A 25,663-nucleotide genomic window follows, 5' to 3' on the forward strand; every position below is an offset into this window, starting at 1 on the left:
ATAAAGAAGGTAGAAAAGACATACGAGGGAGTTAATGGGTACAGGATAATGGGAGGGATAATGAAAAAGGGAGGAAAAGACATACGAGGGAGTTAATGGGTATAGGATAATGGGAGGGATAATAAAGAAGGTAGAAAAGACATACGAGGGAGTTAATGGGTAAAGGATAATGGGAGGGATCAAGAAAAAGGGAGGAAAAGACATACGAGGGAGTTAATGGGTATAGGATAATGGGAGGGATAATAAAGAAGGTAGAAAAGACATACGAGGGAGTTAATGGGTATAGGATAATGGGAGGGATAATGAAAAAGGGAGGAAAAGACATACAAGGGAGTTAATGGGTGATAATGGGAGGGATGATAAAGATAGAAAAGACATACGAGGGAGTTAATGGGTATAGGAAAATGGGAGGGATAATAAAGAAGGTAGAAAAGACATACGAGGGAGTTAATGGGTACAGGATAATGGGAGGGATAATGAAAAAGGGAGGAAAAGACATACGAGGGAGTTAATGGGTATAGGATAATGGGAGGGATAATAAAGAAGGTAGAAAAGACATACGAGGGAGTTAATGGGTATAGGATAATGGGAGGGATAATAAAGGTAGGAAAGACATACAAGGGAGTTAATGGGTATAGGATAATGGGAGGGATAATAAAAAAAAAGGGAGGAAAAGACATACGAGGGAGTTAATGGGTATAGGAAAATGGGAGGGATAATAAAGAAGGTAGAAAAGACATACGAGGGAGTTAATGGGTACAGGATAATGGGAGGGATAATGAAAAAGGGAGGAAAAGACATACGAGGGAGTTAATGGGTACAGGATAATGGGAGGGATAATGAAAAAGGGAGGAAAAGACATACGAGGGAGTTAATGGGTACAGGATAATGGGAGGGATAATGAAAAAGGGAGGAAAAGACATACGAGGGAGTTAATGGGTACAGGATAATGGGAGGGATAATGAAAAAGGGAGGAAAAGACATACGAGGGAGTTAATGGGTATAGGATAATGGGAGGGATAATAAAGAAGGTAGAAAAGCCATACGAGGGAGTTAATGGGTATAGGATAATGGGAGGGATAATAATAAAGGTAGAAAAGACATACGAGGGAGTTAATGGGTATAGGATAATGGGAGGGATAATAAAGGTAGGAAAGACATACAAGGGAGTTAATGGGTATAGGATAATGAAGAAAGTAGAAGAGAACTTATTTGGGTTGTTGAAAACTGTGAGTGGGAGAAAATCAAAATACAAGACTTGCAGAGATATCGCTTTGAATGTACCAAAAGACGAAGATGAAGAAAAAAAAAAAAGGAGAATAAAAAAAGAGAAAGAGAAAATTGAATCACTTTGAATGAACCAGAAGACTAAGAAAAGAAGAATGAAAAAGGGAAAGAGAAAGAAGAGAAAGAACAGAAGAAAATTGAAGAAGATCGGGTAAAGGTGGGATCCAATTGTCCACCAAAAAAAAAAAAAAGAAAAAAAAAAATCGTCTAAATTTTCTAAACGATCCTAATTTTGTCTTGTTTTAAGAATAGCCTCTTGCTGTTCTATCTCCTTCCTATCCAATTATTCAAGTCCTTTATTACGTTATGTCATATCATTATCATATTATCATCATATCATTTGTTCATATCATCTCTCTCCCTTTGTCAAACCTGGAACCTCGTGGAACTGATCCGATCCATATCGCATGATGGTAGGGAAATCCTCCCCACTCTTTCCCTATCTTCCACATACACAACTAAGAAAACATAAACACCTTACAGGAATGCATTTGCCATTACATCTCTCACAGTCTCAGAATGCTACACATCATAACAAGGTTATTCACAATACTACTGACTACGTCCATCTTCTCCTGCGAATTGAGGCTTCAGAGAAACTAGGGGAGGTCCTTGCGAGCGTCTAGACCTCAGCCTTTGACTATGCCTATAATCATAGGAAATTAAGCTATACATTCAGTCAGTGACAGTGAGAATATGTGCTATGTATGGTTCTCTGGTTTGGAAGCTTCACGACCCCCGAGGGGGATTTTGGAACCCTTTCCTCGAGGCTTCGGATTCCAATAGAATATCTATTTCTGACTTTACACTAGATATCGAACTGGGGTCGATATTACACGTGTCGTGTGTGTGTGTGTGTGTGTGTGTGTGTGTGTACGCGCGCGCTCGTGCGTGTGCATGTGCACTCCTGCGTGTGCTCGTATGTGTTTGTGCGCGCGCGTGTATATATATACATATACATATATATATATTATATATATATATATATATATATATATATATATATATATATATATATATATGATCAATATATATATATTTTTTCAACCACAAATCACTTTTAATTCCATACCATCGCAGTCGAGACTGAAGAATCGCTCGATGGAGACATCCGTTGGAAATTGAAACGTGGACACTGGGGATTCGAACCCAGCTAACCCGTCAAAGTTCAGCAGATCTGCTGAAGAGGACCACAGTAGTGGTTCGAAATATACAGTTCGTCTGTTTCTATTGCTTTGTTTCTCTGACAGTGGGCTATTTCAGTCTTGACTAAATGTGCATGGAATTAAAAGTGATTTGTGAGAGATATATATATATACATATATATATATATATATATATATACATATATATATATATATATATATACTTATATATATATATAAATATATATATATATATACACATATATATGTATATATATACATATATACATGTATGCATGTATATATACATATATGTAAATATATATATATATATATATATATATATATATATATATATACATATATATTACAATAGTAGGGTAGCAGGTCCTCTTTCAGGCAGATATGATTATACTTTGCAACTAGTATTATCTTTACATTCATTCCAAATGAAGTTTGGACACATAATAAGACAACTCAACGATATTGAACGTTCAAGTATTAGAAAAGTTGAACATGTCAGCATAAACTAGGGAATACAGAAGCTGCTGCAAAATTTAATGTATATATATATATATATATATATATATATATATATATATATACATATATATATATATATATATATATATATATATATAAATATATATATATATAATGTTTATATCGCAGAAGCACAGTTTCCGTAGGAGACCTTTGAGTATAACCTTGGGATATACTTCTCTGTGGTCAAGTGACGCACCTCGTTGAAGATGAGGAAGATGTAGTCGAGTGGCACTGAGGAGATGAGGTCTAGAAGGAACCACGTCCGTAGGTAGTGCTTGGCAATCAGCTTCGGGTCCAATATAACTTGTTCAGAGTTATCTTGCTGCATGATTCCTGTAACACAAGTCAAGTGAGCAGTTTTTTCCACACAAGTTCTTTGGCCCTATTCACACTAGCGGTTTGAACCGCCACGGAGGTTCTGTTGCAATGTTAGTCTGTGGAGGTGTTTACTCATAAGTAGTTTTTTCTTTGACTATGCGGTACCGCCGCGGTTTCCGCGCGGTTCGAACCGCTAGTGTGAACAGGACCATAGGGATGACTCCTTTTGAAGTATGCTATTTTTAATGAGGTAATGTGCCTAAGGAGATTTAGTAGTAATATCAATTTGGGACATTTTTATCGGAATACACACACACACACACACACACACACACACACACACACACACACACACATACACATAATATATATATATATATAAATACATAAAAATTAGAATCTTATTATACGAAAACTGAGAATTAGATACCAACTGATCAATTCATTAAAGGGCTGTGTATGGTTTCCTGCTAAGGTTGACGTCATCATTCCCTCACTTTTTGTAAACAAACTCAGGACCCACATCACACAAATGGGCAGTTCGTGAGGACCATACACCTAACTTGAGTTCACGAACCAAGGTCGAAATAAAGGTCTGTATTAAGGTCTTTGGACAACTTTGTCCTTTGTCAAGGAAACTCGTTACCTCCTCCTGTGTTACGAGACCAATAGACAAAGTTTCCTGGGGGTTGAAGGGGAAAAATTGAGAATTGACGGGACAAGTATTTGTTTATCAGTTTAGAAGGAAGGCTTAGCTCAACGTTAGGTTAGGGAATTATCTTTGGCGTCGTGGGGGTATCGAGGTTCTGTACTTTCACGGGTATATGTTCACCATCCCTCTCTCCCTCTCTCGCTCTCTCTCTCTCTCTCTCTCTCTCTCTCTCTCCCCCCGTGTCCGTCTCTATCTGTCTGTCTGTCTGTCTCTGTATGTCTATCTCTGTCTCTTTCTGTCTGTGTCTTTTTCTCTATCCCTCTCTGTCTCTGTCTGTTTCTCTGTCTCTCTATCTCTTTCTGTCACTGTCTCTTTCTTTGTCTCTCTCTTCTTCTCTGTCTCTCTGTCTGCCTCTCCGTCTGTCTGTGTCTTTCTGTCTGTCTGCCTTTATGTCTGCCTGTCTCTCTGTCTCTGCCTCTGTCTCTCTCTCATTCTCTCCCTCCCTCTCTCTCTCTCTCTCTCTCTCTCTCTCTCTCTCTCTCTCTCTCTCTCTCTCTCTCTCTCTCTCTCTCTCTCTCTCTCTCTCTCTCTCTCTCTCTCTCTCTCTCTCTCTCTCTCTCTCTCTCTCTCTCTCTCTCTCTCTCTCTGCCACACCACGTGACTGGCTCAGACAGCCAGGATGAAAACGTGAAGTCACGCGCTCGGTAAATACATAATGGGGTGCAAAAGAACAGAGTATCTCTAGAACTAGTTAAGGTGGACAATGAGGTTTCGGTAACTACTTCCGTGCCAGCACCACTAGTCACCAACCACTCTTGCCGTCCGTGTACGAGATAAGATTTGCCTCAACCAATGAAGTGATGGGAGTTTTAGTATTGGCATTATTGATTTATCGGGGGGAAGGAAATAATGTTATAAGCAGCTATCTGCATTTTGACAGTCGATGTTGTCAACTTGGTGGCACGGTCATGCCGTAAAATATGAGGGAGAGAGAAAGAGAGAGAGAGAGAGAGAGAGAGAGAGAGAGAGAGAGCGAGAGAGAGATAGAGATATAGAGAAAGATAGAAAGACAGAGAGAGAGAAGAGAGGGAAAGAGAGAGAAGAGAGAGAAGAGAGAAAGAGAAAGAGGGGGGGGGTGTCCATTAAATGTCTATTTATTACCAACACGACCATTCCCACCACCTCGTTCGTTCGGTCAGGCAGGTTCTATAGGTTCTAGAAAGACAACAAGCAATACCACTTAGCTCCTTCCAACCTGTTCTGAAATTGACAACGATGTCTATGAGGAAGATGGTGTCTGACAAACAATTGAAGGCGATCCATCTCGTGGAAAGGTCATCGTTGAAGAAGGAGATGGCAACTGGGAGGATAATTAGGTTGGCCACTAGCAGGAAGAGCATACACAGGTCCCAGTAAAACCTGAAAAGAGAAATAAATAGGATCTCTTAATATCTTGCTCAGTTTCACCTTGAATAAGGAGAAAGATAAGTCTTGGGGTTAGTGATGTTGGTTCGGTTAAATGTTGCCCCTTGTCAGAAGGCTAGTGCGGTGTCCCTTACAGGAAACTCTGTAGATTGGAATTTAATGAATCATGCTCTTGGTCCAACTCGCTGGTGGGAGGGTATAAAGTGGCGTCACCTGGACCTACGCTGCAAGTAGGGACGCTCTAATCCGCTTGGCCTGCGAAGATCCATGGGGTTATAACCTTGATTAATTTTTTTATGTTTTATTACTTTTACCTTAGGGTTGATTGTCTTGAGTACATATATATACACGAAGATGAGTGGAAGAAACTGAGAGGTGGTTATAGGATATTATAAAGAATTAGGATAAACCCCATATTAGGTTCGTTTAGACAAGGAAATCTCTGTAAAGTTAAATAAACAAAATGTAGTCCAAAGGTTCACCAAACATGATTACATTCTATGCCAAGATCTTCCCCCAATAAATAAATAAATAAATAAATAAATAAATAAATGAATAAATTGGTCAACAATTCTAGTCGTCAAGAAACCATCATACAATCTGCGTGACAAATGTTTACAAAGTTATTCAGACCCAATCCAATCCTCAGGGACGTCGTGGCCAGGATACTACGTCAAACTTGAAGAGTTTTCGAGTAATTTGTGTTACTTATCGAGTCGATCTGAATTCTGCTTAAAAGTCGAAACTCCGGAGCCTCAATATGCAGATCTCCCGAGGATGCGATATGCGGACAAGTAAACAAATATCCATAGGGATTTACATTATCAGGTTACATAACATCGCCAGCAAATATGTCGCCCACCCCAACCCTTGTTTACGGGAATAGAGTTATGCTTGTAGATACACACATACAGGCGCATGTATACGTAGGCATGTTCACGCACACATGCACGCACTCGCACACACACACACATACAAATGCATGCACACCTAGGCACGTTCACGCACACATGCACACACACACACACACACACACACACACACACACACACACACACACACACACACACACACACACACACACACACACACACACTCCTTAATACTGTGCTACTTACGTACTTACATCTACGTACGTACATAAGCACCTACCTAGCTACCTACTTACACATACGTATGTACAGTACCTACCTACCTCCCTCCCTCCTTACCTACTTACCTACCTACCTACCTACTTACACGTCCATACCTACCTACCTACTTACCTACCTACCTACTTACACCTATATATGTACCTACCTACCTACCTATTTACACCTACCTACCTACCTACCTACCTACCTATTTACCTACCTATCTACCTAAACACCTGCTCTTCCCCACCTCTCTTAACACATCACTCTCCCTCTCTCTCTCATTTCCTCTCCATATAAATACATATTTCCTTCCCCAGTTTCTCACAAAACAGTCACCTTTCATCCGCCATCCTACAGCAGGCCTGTGGATCGGGGGCTTCAGGAGACTGAAGCGTTTCAGCAAAGCGCTGACTTCAGGAACTCGCTTACTGGACTTCAGGAAAGTCTTGCTGACGTTAACTCACCTTCAGACGGTTTGCTACCGGTCTGTCCGCTATTGGTAGTTAAGTTAACCTTCAGGGTTAAATGGCTGTGCATTCAGAGATGGGGGTCGCCGAATTAATGAAGCGGCCTTGCTGTGGATGTGCTGTGTCTTGCGGCACTGCTTCTGACCCAGGGCAGTAGACAAGATGCAGGGATGACCCGTCATCCAGGAGTTGCCAAGATAAGAGGGAGGGAAGAGGGTAGAGGGGAGTGAAGTATGTAGGGGATGGAATGGGTGGGAAAATGTTTCTATGCCTTTGTCTTTTGGCTACCTCCTGTGTAAGGGGGAAAAAGCCTTTGGTATATGCATGTATATTTATGTGTTCAGAGAGGCGAATATGGGCTTTGTGTGCATATTCATACACATTTTCTCATTCGCGTTGTGTGTGGCTCCTCGGCTATATGGATAGTTCTTAGATGCAGAAACTAAAGCAAAGAGTATGAGGTGCTTGTAGCAATACGCTTTTCTGTGGTAAGAGGTTTCACCTGTGCCCAGCGTGTTGGGACATCTAAGACAGGTACCCTAGTCACCGATGGCAACTGGAGAAACTGTCCCTAGCCCGGTGCGTGGAGTAAGAGCTAAAATTCTTAAATTCCAGCCAAAGGGATTTGCGGTCTTCCAGGTCTTCGGAAATGGAAGTGAATTGAAGTGAATTCGAGAGATTAGGTGGAGGAAATAGAGAGGGAAGGCAGAAGAGAGAACGGGGGGGGGAGATAGGCACATTGAGAGGGAAGCGGTAGAATGTATTAAGAGTATATGAATAAAGAGAAGAAGAAGAAGAAGAAGAGGGGAAGAAGAGAGAGAGGGAAGAGAGCCAGAGGGAGAAGGTGTGAGGGTAAAAGTTGGAGATAAGGTGAGTTCCTGAGGGGGAGGAGGAGGAAGAGGAGGAGGGTGAAGAGGAAGAGGAGGAGGCTGAAGAGGAAGAGGAGGAGGCTGAAGAGGAAGAGGAGGCTGAAGAGGAAGAGGAGGAGGCTGAAGAGGAAGAGGAGGGTGAAGAGGAGGGTGAAGAGGAAGAGGAGGGTGAGGAAGAGGAGGAGGGTGAGAAGGAAGAGGAGGAGGGTGAAGAGGAAGAGGAGGAGAGTGAGAAGGAAGAGGAGGAGGGTGAAGAGGAAGAGGAGGGTGAGGAGGAGGAGAAAGAGGAGGAGGAGGAGGAAGAGGAAGAGGAGGAGGGTGAAGAGGAAGAGGAGGAGGGTGAAGAGGAAGAGGAGAAGAGGGAGAAGGAAGAGGAGGAAGGTGAAGAGGAAGAGGAGGAGGGTGAGGAGGAGGAAGAAGACGAGGAGGAAGAAGACGAGGAGGAGGAGGGACCAAGGTAGTGGGGCTGAGTATGAAACAGAAATGGAAGACAAATCAAAGTAGAAAGGATATCCTGTAATACCCCAGAGCAAGAAGTAAAAAAAAAAAAAAAAAAAAAGAGCAAAGGAAACGAGAGAAAGGAATCTGTTTAATGTCGAACATTCATACTAATGGGGGAAACTCAAAAAAGAAAAAACGAAAATCACTCTTAAAGAATAAGAGAAAAAAAAACATAGCGCGTTACTTAGGCAAATGAGAAATAGAGGAGCGAACGAAAAGTAGTTGTGTAGAGTAGAACAGGGAGAAGTAGAGGTAACAGATTGTAGAACGATGGATGGAGAGGAATTGATGGATGGAGGAGGGTTGCATACTGGGTCACGGGGAGGGAGGAAGAAACAAGGATAAGAAGAGTAAAGGAAGTAGGAAGAGGAAGAGGAAGAAAAGGAGGTGAAGGAGATGGAAGGAAAGAAGGAGGATGAAGGGTAAGGGGAAAGAGGAGGTGGAGTAAAGGAAGTAGGAGAGGAAGGAAGAAGAGGAGGAGTAAAAGGAGGTGAAGGAGGAGGTGTAAGGGAAGGAGGAGGTGGAAGGAAAAGGAGGAGGGTGAGGAGGATGAAGAGAAGGAAGAAGGGGAAGAGGAAGGAAGGAGAGATGAGGTAAAGGAGGGGAAATGGTAGAAGGTGTAGGAGGATGAAGAGTATGGGAAAGAGGAAGAGGGGGAAGGAGGAAGAGAAGGAGGAGGAGGAGGAAATGAAGAGGGGAGAGCGAGAAGGGAGAAGAGGAGGGGGAATAGTAGGAGGCGTAGGAAGACGAAGAGTAAAGGGGAGAGGAGGAAGGTGTGGAGTGAGGAAGAGAAGGAGTAAGAAGAGGAGGAGGAAGCTGAAGAGAAAGAAGAGGAGGAGGAAGAAGAGGAGAAGGAGGAAGAGAGGAGGAGAGAGCGAGCCTGTCAAAGACAAATATATCAAGCCAAACGAGGTTTGGGAGATAACATATGGTAGAGAAGAAATAAGGATATGTTGTCGCCGCCCGCGGAAGCGGCAGCCAGCAGATGGACGAGATCGGAAAGAGAGACGAGACGGAGCTGGGAGGGTAAAGAGTTATGAGACAGGAGAGGAGAAGAGAGGAGAGAGGAGAGAGAAACACACAAGAGAGAGAAGGGAGGGAGAGGAGAAGAGAGGAGGAAGAGGAGAGAGACACACAAGAGAGAGGAGAGAAGGGAGGGAGAGGAGAGAAGAAAAGAAGAGGAAGAGAGATAGATATAGAGATGGATAGATAGATTGAGTGAGAGAGAGAGAGAGAGAGAGAGAGAGAGAGAGAGAGAGAGAGACCGCGTCAGTGAATCATTCAGTGTGTGTGTGTGTGTGTGTGTGTGTGTGTGTGTGTGTGTGTGTGTGTGTGTGTGTGTGTGTGTGTGTGTGTGTGTGCGCGTGCGTGCGTTGGAGAGAATGGGAACGAGCAACAGTGAGTGAATGGGAACGGGCAAGAGAGAGAAAGTGAATGGAGGGGCGGATGAGAGAAAGGGAAGGAGAGAGGGAAGGAAGGAAGAAAGGAAGGAAGGAAGGAAGAGAAGGAGAAAGGTATGAATGGATGGATGGAGGAAGGGATGGAAGGAGGGGATGAAGGAATGGAAGGAGGAAGAGATGGAAGGAGGGGATGAAGGAATGGAAGGAGGAAGAGATGGAGTATTCGAGTCGAGAAGGCGAATAAATTTCTGAAGCCCCCCCCCCCCGCTCCCTCCCACCTTAAAGGGTTAAAGGGCGCCTGGGTAAACGCAGAGAGAGAAAAAGAGAGAGAGAGAGAGAGAGAAAGAGAGAGGAAAGGGGAGGGAGAGAGGGGAGAGGGGATGGTGAGAGAGAGAGAGAGAGAGAGAGAGAGAGAGAGAGAGAGAGAGAGAGAGAGAGAGAGAGAGAGAGAGAGAGAGAGAGAGAGAAGAGAAATGGTTAAGAATAAGAAAACGGACACTGGCTATCCCCTGGGGTCCCCTCTTTACCTCGGACGGGAGGACAGACTAATTTGGGATATAGAGCCAAAATGAAAATGGAGGAAAGACGGAGGAGGAGGAGGAGGAGGAGGAGGAGGAAGAGGGGGAAGGGAAAGAGGAGTGAGTGTTGATTTGGAGGGAGGAAATGGAGTGGGAGAGGTGAGGAGACGCGAAAGAAAGAGGAAGAAGCAGAGGAGGAGGAGAAGAGGAAGAAGAAGAGGAAGAAAAAGGAGAAGAAGAGGAAAAAGGAGAAGAAGAGGAAAAAGGAGAAGAAGAAGAGGAAAAAGGAGAAGAAGAAAAAGAAGAAGAAGAGGAAAAAGAAGAAGAAGAAAAAGAAGAAGAAGAAGAGGAAGAAGAAGAAGAAGAAGAAGAAAAAGAAGAAAAAGAAGAAGAAGAAGAAGAGGAGGAGCAGTTGGCTTGGAGAGAGGTAAGCAGAGTCTAAAGAAAAGGGTGAATTGGGCTGTTTAAATGCAAGGGTGATTGGGAAAGGAGATCGTAGGATGTCTTCCTGGGGAAACTCGAAATCAAATAAGAAATGAATTACTGCAACCATGGGGTGGGGGTTGGGGGGAATCAAAAAGCATTTTTTTTTTAAACACAGAAAACGACATTATATATATATATATATATATATATATATATATATATATATATATATATTTTTTTATATATATATATATATATATATTTTTTTTTATATATATATATATATATATATGTATATATGCGTAAGTAACCACTAGGAAAAGTAAACTAACGTAGCAGAGCGCTTTCATATAATTACATCTTCAGTGCACTGACGATGTAATTATACGAAAGTGCTCTGCTTCGTTAGTTTACATTTCCTAGTGGTTACGTACGCATTTGTGAACACATGCTCCTAGTGTTTTTATTGCATATTATATATATATATATATATATATATATATATATATATATATATGTACACACACATACACACACACACACACACACACACACACACACACACACACACACACACACACACACACACACACACACAGAGGAAAACTGTGAGGAAGTGATGTTGGGTTAGGTAGAGAAAATGGGATAATACAAATGAAAATGCCTTGCATGAATGGCGAGAGAAAACGTTGAAGAATGATTGTGACTGGCTCGAGGAAGAGGAGGAGGAGGAGGTGGAGGAGGAGGAGGAAGAAGAGGAGGAGGGGTCGGTGGAGACGGTATCCTGCGCGTCTTGGCACGGTGTCTCCGTTGCCATGGGAACCAAATCTCGCTGACTCGGCGGTTAACCCAATGGTGATGCTCCATCTTCACCGTGTCTTTCGTTTTTTTTTTTTATGTCTTCGTTGACACCCAAACACGTCCGCTCATTTTAAGCCAAATATATCGTCCATTTCAGTTACCACACACGCTCAAGTGTACTCGGGTTTGAGTGTACACACACACACACACACACACACACACACACACACACACACACACACACACACACACACTAAGACGCATCATGTTTTATATGTTCATGTTTTATATATCTGTATGGTGCACAAACACTTTAGCATCATAATATGTATAGATAATCATTTGTCATGTACCATCTCTGTTAATCCCTCTTACCTTAATGTGTATTTTCAGCCTTCGGCTGCTATATTTTCAATAAACCGTTGTGATCTTTTTATTTATTATCATTTTTATTTTTATTTTTATCAATTATTATTATCATCATCATTATCATCATTATCATCCTCACTATCATTATCATCACCATCATTATCATCATCACTATCATTATAACTATTATTATTACTATTATCACTATCATTATTATGTCTACTATTTTATTATTTTTATTATCTTTATTAATTTCATTATCACTTTATTACTTATTATTATTATTATTACTATTATTATTATTTTTATCAATTTCTTTATTACTTTATCATTTTATCATTATTTTCATTATTTTTATTATTTTTATTTCTATTATTATCATTATCATTATTATTATAATTATTATCATTATTATCATTATTATTATTATTATTATTATTATCAATTATTATTATCAATCATTATTATTATTATTATCATCATCATTTTCATTATCATCATCATCATCATTATCATAATTATTATTATTATTATCATTATTATTACACATTTATGTCTAACCTTTCAGCGCAAAATCCTCTAGCTCTCAGCTTAAACTCCAGCTAATCCCTGCTGCTGCTTCATGCAGTGCTTCCACCCCCGACCCTCTTCTCCCTGGATTAAAGTTCAATAACTTTTGACACACGAGCACGCTCGCCTTTCCCCAGGCTGAACCTACGACGTCACAATATAATATATAACGCACGCACACACGCACACACACACACACACACACACACACACACACACACACACACACACACACACACACACACACACACACACACAAACACACTCAAAACTCGGTGGCGTAGTAGGTAGAGTTCCCGGCTACCATCACGGCGGTCCGGGTTCGAATTCTGCCCAGGGCTGAAATAATTTCAGTATCTCTGCGCTGTGAGTCGTTACTCTAACTGTCGTGGGAGGGGAGTTGGGTGTGTGTGTGCGTGTAAGGTCACAGCATTACCCATAGATCGGTCATATATGAGCTCTGAGCTCTGTTCCGGGAGGGAAATATCTGTCGATCACGAGTCCAACACGTGGTCCCAGGCCATCGTGGAGTCACACACACACACACACACACACACAAACACACATATTAAGGCGCTATATTTCAGAGAATGCATTCCCGGATCCAGAAAGAAACAGGATGAGGTCGACCGGACATCGCGGTCTCCTCTCCTTCTTGGGCGTTCTGGATTTTGGAAACTGGAATTCACATCTGGGTAGTACGCCAGCCATATGTACAACAACTGGTTTAGGCTCTGATTAACACCGAACATTTTTATTCAGCTTATTGGGGCCTCCAGTTTGAACGAAGGGTATAGCGGTCGTGACCCCTCTCTGACAAGAAGTTCACCTCAGCACTGTGTTTTAAGGGACCTCATCCACGGTGCGATCTGGTCTTCAGGCCGCTGGATTCGACCTGATTGGATCCCAAAGGGATTCAACAAAATAATATGTACTGGAGTTTAACTAAATCTTCTAAGGTACAGGCACACTTGTGGTTAATTAAATTGGTCTAATTCGCTTGAAATTGTGATGATGATTTATGAAATTTTTTACTCGAAGGCCAAGCGTCGGAGGCGGTAGGCCATTCAGCGCATATCTATCTATATATACAAATGAATTAATTGATAAATAAGATAAAACAGTAAAAGCAATAAACACTCACTCACAAAAACACATGAAGACAAGACACACACACAAGTTTGAAATTGTACACTAAATCCTCGAACCAGAAACCAAAGAATGACAATTGGTACACCCAGTGATTGCAGCTTTGAAATCTCGAAGTCTTTGTTTGTTGCAAAGTCTTCTTAATGGTCTCGATGCAAGGTCGCTCGCGGGGAAAAATTAATATTTTATAGTTATACACGCTCCACACCCATTTGCAATATTCTCTAATGGATCGTTTTTAATCTCAGATCATGGAGTTACTTTTCTTTTCTTGATGATTCTAATGTAATTATAATATATTTTTTTCTCTTTGCTACGTGTATTATTATTATTGTTTTTTTTGGTCGGTGGGGGCATTTCGAGATTTTTTTCAAGAAAAGTGATTAGATTCCACAGTCTTGTATTGTTTGGTGATAATAGCTAGATCTTAGTATAAAAAATAAAACGCTTTTTTATATAAACAGTAAAAGCCTTCTTCCCCTTACACAGGAGGTAGATTTCCCCCTTTTAAGGGAGGTAGATTCCTCCCCCTTGTAGGGGAGGTAAATATCTACTCCTAATTAGGGAGGTACTCAGTCAAGACATGCACGTTTATAATTAATTCAATTAGTTTCGTACAATATATAATTAAATCCGTATAGTTACATGTAGCCACAGCTTAATAACACGGGATACATAATAACCACGTATGGTAGCATAATAGACAGACGTGTTTTTTCCTTAGGCTAAGTGTAGGTCTAACTTTTTTTTCTTACATATACCAAGGCTTTTTCCCCCTTACAAGGGAGGTAGCCAAAAAGGAAAAGGCATAAAATCATTCCCACCCATTCGATCCCTGAATACACTCCACACCCCTCCACCCTCCCTCTTACCTTTTCTTAGCCACTTTAAACGGATACGTATCGCTGGCTTTGTGTTGAAGGTCTTATCATTAATTCTTTACTTGTTGGTTTTCCTGTTGTAGGCGTTTCCGGTGCTTCTGTCCTAGCAGTGATTCGTGTAAATCTTTATGTTTTCAAGAAATCTTCCTTTATTTAGTCTTGGGGAAGGTCTTAATAAAACCGCTTGGCTGTAGCCAGAATGAAAAGATGTGAAGTCATTATTGAAGGAAATGGGGTTTTGCATTTGATAACAAAGGAAAGGAAACTCACTATTCTAGCTCCTCGTCTTGCAAGGCACTTCAGTATCGCGCCTCGTCCTCCTACTCAGTTGGATGAAATTGTGTACAGGGAGATGATCCGTGTGGGGGCGTCACGGTATCAAAAAGTTTAAGAACCTGTTGGTATCCTGTTGGTATTGGGCACAAACGTCATCACTTCCATCGTCGTCGTCTCTGTCGTTGTCGGTTTTTTTTTTTTTTTTTTTTTTTGCGTTGCAGTAATCCTTGTCGTCGTCTTTGTCGTCGTCGTTGATGTCTTTGTCGTCACTGTCTTTGTTGTCGTCGTCTTTGTCGTTGTCCTCGTCTTTGTCGTCGTCATCTTTACTTTCTTTGCCTTTGACATCGTCGTCATTATCTTAGTCGTCGTCGTCGTCTTTGTTGTTGTCGATGAAGGTCATTTCGCTTCGTCAGCTCTTCCTCCCCCTCCCCCTCCTCCTCTCTCCTCCTCTCTCTCCCCTCTCCTCCTCTCTTCTTCCCTCTCACCTTCTACCCATTACCCTGTGTGACTTCAGCGATATCTCACCCTCAATTTCGTTCTTCTTCCCTTCTAATTTCGTTCCATTTCATCAACTTAAGGCCGTACGATGCCGTTGAATATTTCTCTCGTATTTACAAGAATCCCTAACCTGCTCCTTCCCAGTAATCTTGATCTTCGTACTAATCCCAATTGATCTTCACCTTAGGAAATAGAGAAGAACTGTTTCCCCACAAGAATGGTTAACGAATGAAATAGACTTAGTAACCATTTTTTCGAGCGCTGAAACTATTTGTTATATTAAGAGAAGATTAGATAACTTCATGGATAGAAATGAAAGGTGGAAAGGGACCCAGAACTGCCTAGTGTAGGCCTTATGGCCTCTTGCGGTCTCCTCAGTTGTTATGTTCTTCTTATGTTCAATCTTATGTTCAGTCTTTCATCCACTTCGCACTCCCCTTGCGCTCGACTCCATCTTCTTTTCTCATCTTCATCTCCATTTTCCTCCTCCTCCTCTTCTCTTCTCCTCTCCCTCCTCCTCCTTCTCCCCTCCTCTTCCTTCCTTCCTTCCCTCCCTCACCCTCCAATCCTCCCCCATCCTCCTCCTTCCTTTCTTCCTGCCTTCCTTCCCTCCCCCTCCAATCCTCCCCCCATCCTCCCCTCCTCCTCCTCCCTTCCTTCCCTCCCCCTCGAATCCTCCCCCTCCTCCTCCTCCTTTCTTCTCTCCCTTCCCCTCGAATCCTCCCCCATCCTCCCTCCCCCCTCGAATCCTCCCCCATCCTCCTCCTCCTCCTTTCTTCTCTCCCTTCCCCTCGAATCCTCCCTATCCTCCCTCTCCCCTCGAATCCTCCCCCCATCCTCCTCCTCCTCCTCCTTTCTTCTCTCCCTCCCCTTGAATCCTCCCCCCATCCTCCCTCCCCCCTCGAATCCTCCCCATCCTCCTCCTTTCTTCTCTTCCCCTCGAATCCTCCCCCCATCCTCCCTCCCCCCCTCGAATCCTCCCCATCCTCCTCCTCCTCCTCCTTTCTTCTCTCCCTCCCCATCCTCCTCCTCCTCCTTTCTTCTCTCCCTTCCCCTCGAATCCTCCCCCCCATCCTCCCTCCTCATTTATCCCCCCCTCCCCTCCCCAGTCCCCGGTGTCCAAACGCCCCGCTCATAATGAACTGGATCGACTCTCATTCTTTGAAAGTCGCCTCTGGATTGCCACGAGATGAGGACCGGGAAAGGGTCAGGGGTCTCTTTAATTTTCGTTCGTTTTCTTTTTTTATTATTATTATTTCTTCGTTCTTGTTTCTCACTGAGGGTTTCTTTTCGTTTCGTTAGCGCGACCTTCTGTTTCGTCACCTTCCCGTTTCATATCTGCGCTTATTCTCTAGCTTGTTTCGCTTGTGTTTCTCGCCCTTTCGTTCGCGTGCATTTTAGTTCGGACACGTAGCTTCCTGTTGCATTTGCCTTCCCTTCTCGTAAATCATTTCGGCCCCCCTACCTGCGCCATTTTGGGTATGGGAGTACATGCGTTCCATCATGCCGAGTACTGGCCTTCAAACAACAGGACAGCACTGGTAAATTTTGTATTAAAAAAAAAAAAAAAAAAAATTGAGGAGACTGCAAAAGAGCATAAGATATACACTAGGCAGCTCCATGTCTCTTACCACCTGTCATCCCCATCTATAAAATTATCGGATATTTTAAAACAACCAGTTGTTTCAACGCCCACAACACGGTTACTAAGTCTATTCCATTCGTTAATTATTGTTGGTAAACCATTCCTTGTCTGTCTCCTTCTTAAACCTAAATTTATCCAATTTAAATTCATTACTACGAGTCCTAGCCTGTTGTCTTAATATGATGACCTTGCCTGCATCATCCTTGTTAAAGCCCTTGACATAGGAAACAAACAAACATGATCGCGCAAAAGAAGCGCAAATATAAAACGAACGCCAGGACGATTGTGAGTGGCACAGCAGGTAGCAGGCTCGTCTCTGAGCAGTGGTACACAGGCTGGGCTCAACCAGCAGGTAGCAGGCTCGTCTCTGAGCAGTGGTACACAGGCTGGGCTCAACCAGAATCGTGGGAATAATCTCGGTGCTGGAAACCAAACGACCACGCTGGAGCAAATAGTGTTGTGGTTTTAAGCCGTGTGACTGGACAGGGTGGCGATGAAATAGTTTAGCTGGGAGAGTGTGTGTGTGTGATTATTGCCACGAAATCTCGGTCGGCGTCACGTGAGTCGGATTTGAAAGAACAACATTTGGGATAGTTTTGTTCAATAGTTCTTATTTGTAAACTGTAAGGTTATTTCGTGGGATAAAAGATTGTTCAATCTAAAGAAGTGTAGTTTTTCTTCCTACCTGCCTTCAATGTATCCAAACACATGTGTAGATGCACATGCACCCACATAGACGCAGATACACACACACACCGAAACAGATACACACACACAGACACATACATCGACACAAACACACACACACACACACACACACACACACACACACACACACACACACACACACACACACACACACACGACTCGGTGGCACCGTTGGTAGAGCGCTGGACTGGGAAGTACGATAGTGCTCGCAGTACCCAGTTCGAATCCTGCCCAGGGCCGAAATTATTTCGGTATCGCTGTGCTTCGGGTCGTTACTCTGACTCTCGTGGGCGGGGAGTTGGGTGTGTGTGTGTGTGAAAGGTCATAGCATTACCCATAGATCGGTCATACGAGCTCTGAGCTCTCTTCCGGGAGGGAAATAGCTGTCGATCACGAGTCCAATACGTGATCCAAAGACCAAGGTGAATACACACACACACACACACACACACACACACACACACACACACACACACACACACGTTTGGAGACGATGTAACAATCATGAGAATAAAAATCTGAAGACAACTTCAGATTGTTAGATAAAGACCGGAACAGAATATTTGAGTGAAACCAAGCGTAGGAGATGGAGTTCAACTCCCCCAAAAAATGTTAAGTATTGGAAAGGTGCAAAAGCAAAATGAGAGCACCAGTAACTCATTCAGCGAGGAAACACGTACGAAAATAAAGAAATACAAGGGAGGGCTAGTAATAGATTTGTCATACGACCAACACCTAAATAGAATTGTTGAATATATATATATATGTGTGTGTTTGTGTGTATATATATGTATGTATGTATGTGTATATATATATATATATATATGCGTGTGTGTGTGTGTGTGTGTGTGTGTGTGCGTGTGATCACATCGTTAATAGATATGATAAAAACAGTGAGACCTTAATTCGCCCCAGTAGAGCGGTTCCCACGCAAAACTAAGGATATAAACAATATAAAAAGAATACTAAGGCCAGCAACCAAATATATATTGGGTCTAACATTAAAAAAGGAAGGAGTGACGAGATTGCGCTGCTCAGATCTATGAAAATACCGGATGAAATCGAAATACTTGCCCAAATGTATATATATATATATATATATATATATATATATATATATATATATATATATATATATATATATATATACATGCAAGAGTCACCACTGGAAAAGAGAAACTAAACGAAACAGAGCGCTTTCGTATATAACATCCAATGCAAAAGTACTTTTGCACTGGATGTAATATACTTGTACGAAAGCGCACTGCTTCGTTTAGTTTATCTTTCCCGGTGGTTACTCTTGCATAATTGAGCACAAGTTACCAGTGTTTCTTTTTAGCATATATATATATATATATATATCCGTCAATTTGTGTGGTTGCCTAATGAAAGAGGGAAGAACCTAATCTAAAATCCTAAATGATTTTAAGGTTAAAGACCGTTAGACAAACGAACACCGTAAGTGTAGCTCATTTTCTGAGTTACAATTATATGCTACCCATACAATTAGTGAAATACACACGCCTACACACGTATCTACCTCTGTGGAAAAGAAAATAATATGAACGAAAAGTTTTTGATCATGATAACGATGTCCAGCCTCACCACTCGAGGCGCCTTAGAAAAAAGTCACCTCTCATTAATATCCTAAGTGGCAACGTTCGGATTTCATTTTACTTGTTTTCTTTTTGACCACAGACACATTGTCAGTTAAAATGGCATCCACTGGGTGTCATAAACAGGCGAAAAAAGGAAATATATAGAAAGGTTCAACCTCGCTTTTGAGAATTGTATGGTACGTCTTGTTCATGGGGGGGGGGTGACCCCCCCATCACGCATTGGTATGCAGGTCGTGGGTTCACATTTGGGAGTTAAGAACAAAAGAACATAAGAATGAAGGAGACTGCAAGAGACCATAAGGCCTACACTAGGCAGCTCCGTATCCATCACCACCTGTCATCCCCATCCATAAAGTTGTCCAAGCGTTTCTTAAAATAACCGATAGTTTCAGCACTTACTACATGGTTACTAAGTCTATTCCATTCGTCGACCACCCTATTAGTAAACCAATTCTTACAAAGGATTTAAAAGGCGGAGCATGCCGACAGGAGACCTTTTGGTCCATATCTAGGTCGGATGCGAAAAAAAAATCATAATAAAATAAATAAAAACTATAATAATGTAAATAACAAATAAAATACATAGATAAATGCATAGGTATAGTTAGATAATAAACAAACAGGTAAATAGCAAATAATAATAGACATATAACTAATAATAAATTGACATATAACTAATAATAAATGAAAATCAATCAGACAAATGATAACAAAACAAAAACAAATAATATAAATAAATACAAATACATTTGTCCATGTTCATGAATGGAATTATTAACCCGCTGTCGCTGCTGATGGACGGACTTGTGTGGATTGATGTTTTTACTTCTCTCTCGAAAGTCTTTTGTATATAAAACTCGGTAACCCGCCCGTGGTTTCTGACGAAAATGTAGTCCAACGTTCCAAACATTCCGGTAGTAGCTACGCGAACAAACGACTCACATTCCGTCCTAGACCGAGTATTGCAAGAACTACAACTATGTCGTTTCGTAAAACAGGGAAAGAATGGTCTGGTTCGACGAATTAAGAAGAAAAAAAATATATGTAATAATGGAACTGCTATGATTAAAAAACCCACTCAATGCCCAAAGGTAGACTGGAGTTTTCGACGACGAGGGAACAATTAGTATGGGAGTCATTGATCCCTGGCCTTGATAATAAACCACCATCGTTGTTGTCGTCGTCGTCGTCGTCGTCTCCCACGTGCCAGGGGCTCCATGTATTACATAAAAGTTATTCATCTTTCATCAATATCCAAAGTGGCGACCTTCAGAAGCTCCCCTCCGGCAGGCCACCTCCTGGTGACGCAGTTCATCTGGATAGAGTTCACCATCCATAAAGGCACTAACGGTCTTCAGAGAACTACATCATGGATGGATTAAACCTGAGGGCCACATTTACGAGCTCACGAATAACGTTTTCTTATTGGCAACCTTTGTTAAAGGTGAAGTAACAGAGAGGAGCACTTGGCTTAAGTACAATGAGAACATGATCACGGGTGGCCCAGACTCCCACGAATGGGGTCAAGCGGTGGTCTTCGAGTACCGAAAGCCTTGAACTGAAGTAGTGTTAATTGTCTTGCCCTTCCCTGTACTGTGTTGATAACACGGTACATAAATGCAGTGGGCATGACTGCTAATATTTATGACTTTGTATATTAACCCAGCGGTCTATGAAATTTGCGGTTTTTTTTTTATGGTTTCTGACCAAATGAACTACATAGTTGAGGACGCGTTTGGCTGGCCCCCACGCTTAAATGAAAAGCGCTGAGGGGCGTGTTTATGAAACCAGTTGTGCTGGTTAAAGTTGGTAACCCTCAAATGGGGAGGGGTAATCGAGCACTTCAGTGAACATTTGTGTTTCATTTGATGCCCTCAGGGTCATTCCAAGTAACATTTTCATTTGTCCGTGCGTGTGTGTGCGCCTATGTGTACATGTATGAGCGTGTGGGTATGGACATTTATGTATCTACCCCGCACATGCTCCTGTGCGTATGCACATTTCGTGTTTTCGGCAGGATGGTGGACTTGAACAAGGTTATGTGGTTAGGCAAACACAAATATCACAGATAACGTCAGCGCTGCCGATTTCACCATTGATATCGTCGTCAATATTTGGCCCCTCCTATTGGTCAGGGGAGGTTCCAAATTTTCTGTTATAACAGAGTAGTTAAAGAATGGAATAAACTTAGAAACCATATAGTGAGCGCTGAAACAATTGGTTGTTTTTTAGAGAAGATTAGATAATAGATGAATAGGGATGGAAGGTGGTAAGGGACATGGAACCACCTTGTGTAGGCCTTATGGTCTCTTGCCGCCTCCCTCATTCTTATGTTTTTAGGTTCTTTGGCCGGACGTGGCAGGGATGGTCCCGGCCGGCGGACATGCATCCTGTGCGCGCTGTCGTGGTGAATATTGCGTTTCTCTGCGCATGTGGTAGAAGACTGGAGAACTATATAATAAAGTCAAACGCTGTTGTAAACCAAATGATACGTCCTGACACCATAAAAAGAAGGAAGAGACATGTCCCAGAAAACTCTACGGAAACTCTACACCAGAACTGGACTACACAGCAGTGTTGCCGTTTGTCCGTAGCTCCAATTTCCGTCGTTTTCTCATCATTTAGTGAAAGAAAACGTACTAGAGTCTAATTACAGGGGCTACTGCTGTATCTGAGAAAGATGTCGATTTGCCCAGTGATTGTAATGTAATGGTGCCCAGTGATTGTAATGTAATGATGTGACATATGGATTTGTATCTGGCCAACCTAGGTTACATTGCACTCTGGATAAGTGTAGGTGAGGGAGGAGGGTAGTTTTGTGATATGTCAGAGGTAAATGCAACGAGGAAGTCTAGTAATAATACTGAGCTGGACATTTCCGTAGTCCAGTGCAGGTAATCACCTCGTACCACCATTCATAGTAATATTCGTACGTGATTAAACCTATTTTAATCTAGGGAATACAATAACAAGACATACCGAATTGTAATTTTATCTTTTTCTACCCTATACTTCTGAATTTAAGAAGAAAAGGGACATTATGGACATTATTTCCTCTGATGACGTCATGTCCGCAGCATGACGTATCTATCCGTTTTGATGACGAGTTTCCGCAGAACGGCAACACTGCTACATCTCAGACACCATTAATAGGAAGAAGCGTTGTATCATCGGACTACGATGCACCTCCGACGACGACGACGACGACGACGTCCTGACGTTACATGAAGGTCAGCGCAATGGTGGTCTCTTTGTCCTTCTGTTCCGTTCGTCCACTCCCCTCCTCCTTAGAGATGAAGACCACAAACCATCCATACTAATCACTTCACTCTAGTCATTTTGACGTGAAAGTATTCGTATTTCGTCGCCGATAACCAACGCCTTTATCCGTGGGGACAACATTGGTCCGAAGGAGTCACAGGGGTGGCGAAAGAGAGACTTAAGGAGGACAAGAGAGAGACACAAAAAATTGAATGATCATTTCTTTTTTTTTTTGTATGGAGGCGTCTTCAATCATAAAAGAATACTGTGTTATTCAGGCCCGCAAGGGTGTCACTAAACCTCATAAAGTATATGGACTATATAAGACTTGTGTGATCATTATACCATACGGTTGGTAACGTTTGGGGTAAAGTGTGAAACGAAAGAAGAGAGGATCGTGCAATGGGAAGAGAGGACAATGTGCTTTGTAATGACAAGTATCATTAGTTACAATTTCATAGGAGTGTCTAGGGGTACAGTCGAGATGCCGAATGATGACATCATAAGCTCTGCTGATGCTTTGATAGATTCTTTTGTTATTACGAGAGCCGTGACTAGTGATTTGGTTGGAGTCATACTGAACAATGGCATAGTAATGATCAATGACTAGTTATGGTGTCAGTATTGACTAGTTATGGTGTCAGTGGTATACGTAGGTATTAGAGGGTGGTATTGATGACTGGTGATGATGGAGGATGGTAGTGGTGATCGCCTGACACCAGTGATTTCCGTACCGAGGCGAGGTGGTTGGGATTATGGTGACGTCAACACCTTCAGATCGATGGTAGACTTCAGGTCAGACAAGTACAAAGGGTTTAAACAAGTCAAAACCTTCATTCATGGACACGTATGCTCTCTCTCTCTCTCTCTCTCTCTCTCTCTCTCTCTCTCTCTCTCTCTCACACACACACACACACACACACACACACACACACACACACACACACACACACACACACACACACACACACACAAATGAAAATCGAAGTCGCGCCACAATACTGACAGTGCTGATTTGACGTCTGACGGTGTGGTAGAAGTAGGACACTGAATAGACCTGAAACCCCTGTGAATTCAGCATTTTGAAGACATGAAGTATATAGATGTAAGACCACTATCGATCATGATTCTGGTTGATAGTAACGAAGGTATAAAGAGTATTCTCTCAAGATGAAATGTTGCATTAGGTTTAGGTGCAGAAAAGGTAGAAATAAATAAATAAATAAATAAATAAATAAATAAAAAATATCCTAAACTCATGAAATGCTTCTGCACTGGCGAATGGGTGTTCCAGGGTTTGGGATGACGTAGTTTGGACGGATGTGTTGTAGGGAGACAGATGTTTTGGCAAAGATGTTACAAAAGGACAGAATAGGTTCTTCTTTCGATAACAAAAGAGCTAAAAATTCTTAAAAAAAAAAAAAAAAACACTATAAGAACCGGAAGGAAAACGGCGATGACCACAGGGAAGACTGGTTTTTATGGTTATGACGACGGCCATAGCGATATGGATGACGATGTCCGTTTATACGACCCTTGGAAGACTGGCGACGCCGTAAGCGACACCCCACCACAACAGTGACCACGACATCGAGGGCGAAGCTGACGCCAACGAAGGGACACAGGCGCGAGGCCGGCCGGCCGGCGGCGTTGCACCTCAGCGGTGACGTTTTAACGCACCACAAGATGAAGGGACTCTTCGGGACCCAAATCCAATGGAAGAGTCTCCGACCTCATCTTCTTTGACTTGGTTTCTTTCGGTGACGAGACGTGCGCACCCGTCAAAGGTGGAGTGGTCAGTGACAAACAAGTGAAGACTAAAATGAAGGAAAACGGAGGTCTTTTTGGCCAGAGCCTCACTTGGCCCGGGGCCATACAATAGCATCCATCGCTGCTTCGAAAGTCGTGAGGGAGAGGAGGCACGGGCGGGTGACCCCCCCCCCACCCCTACCGAACCTCGCCGTCCATTCACCTCCTTTCGTGGACATGCGCACGTTAGCGTGTTCTTATAAACAAACACATGCGTGTGCTCTCAGTGTATGTCATTTCAATAAGAGTGTTACTTTCGCCTCTTGGAATAACTCCTTGGCCATCTACCTCCCCGTTAACTCTCTACCTCCTCCCGTTTTCTGTGAGGTTTTCGATCCTTCTGTCCATATTCCTCACGTAAGCTCCAACCTTCCTCTCACCCTCCCACGTCCCCGCCCTTCTACACCCACATCGGCCTTTATGTCAACTTTTCACTTTCTCGTCAACATTTTCCTCTCCTTCACGTCAGCTTAACGTACCAACGTCGGTCGCCCCTTTCCTTTCATCCCCTCCCCATATGTGGCGGCAGTCACGACCGTCTTCCTCCTTTGCCACCTTTCCCCATCCCCCGTCTCCACCAGATGTCCTCTTCCCGCCTTCATAGCCCTCTCTCTTGTCGCCTGCATCCCTTCTTCCCTCATCCTCGTCTTCGTCCCCCTCCTCATCCTCATCTTCGACCCTCTCCTCCTCCTCCCTCTTCCCCGCCCCTTCCCTTCCTCCTCTCATCTCCTCGCTCCACTCCTCCTTGCTTACTCGCCCCGTTTCTCTCCTCCTCCCTTCCATCTTTTCCTCCCGTCCTACCCCTCACCCTCTTTCTTTGCCCCTCCACATTTTCCTGGTCCTCCCCTTCCTCCTCTCCCTCTTCCTAATCCTCCTCCTCCTCCTCCTCTTATTCTTCCTCTTCCTCTTCCTTCTCCGCCTCCGCCCTCCCACACCCTTCTTGGTGAACCGTCCTGAATCTCTTCGACCCAATCCCTTTCCTTTCTCCTCCAGTGGCCGCCTTCGTCCATTCACACGTTCGGGTCTGATCCACCACCTTCTTTCATTACCTAATTCCCGCGCTGCCTCGAAGAACACACCCCTCCACTCTTCGCGCCCCACACGGTGCCGCAAGCCATCACCATTCCGAAACTCAAAACTCCGAAACTTAATCGCTCCGTTCCCGAAGACACGCTCGGTGCCTGGAACAGCCGTCTGTGACGAGGCTTCCAGTTCCAGTGAAGACACCGAACCTCTGCATCTTCCGGGCCTCAGAGCACCTGTCTCCGGTTCCCATTCCCACGACCATTCCCATCCCTTGGACCTTCTCCTACACCAACCACCCTCCCCGCTCTTCTCTTTTACTTCTTCTGGGCCGAATAGGACGCTCTCTGTTAGCAATACAAAC

The 25,663-nt window shown here is 42.9% G+C and overlaps 1 protein-coding gene across 1 annotated transcript in view; it reads right to left on the minus strand.

Moving 5' to 3' along the window:
• Positions 1-25,663, minus strand: part of LOC143037389 (uncharacterized) — a 249,016-nt gene that overhangs the window by 23,680 nt on the left and 199,673 nt on the right. The window contains exons 3-4 of the mRNA XM_076205527.1: positions 5,204-5,367; positions 3,175-3,311 (exon numbers count right to left, since the gene is read on the minus strand). Coding sequence (XP_076061642.1) covers positions 3,175-3,311; positions 5,204-5,367 — 301 coding nt within the window. The remainder of the gene's footprint in view (positions 1-3,174; positions 3,312-5,203; positions 5,368-25,663) is intronic.

Source organism: Oratosquilla oratoria, chromosome 22, assembly GCF_046742065.1.
Source record: "Oratosquilla oratoria isolate Oo_2021 chromosome 22, ASM4674206v1, whole genome shotgun sequence".
Taxonomy (NCBI): Eukaryota; Metazoa; Arthropoda; class Malacostraca; order Stomatopoda; family Squillidae; genus Oratosquilla; species Oratosquilla oratoria.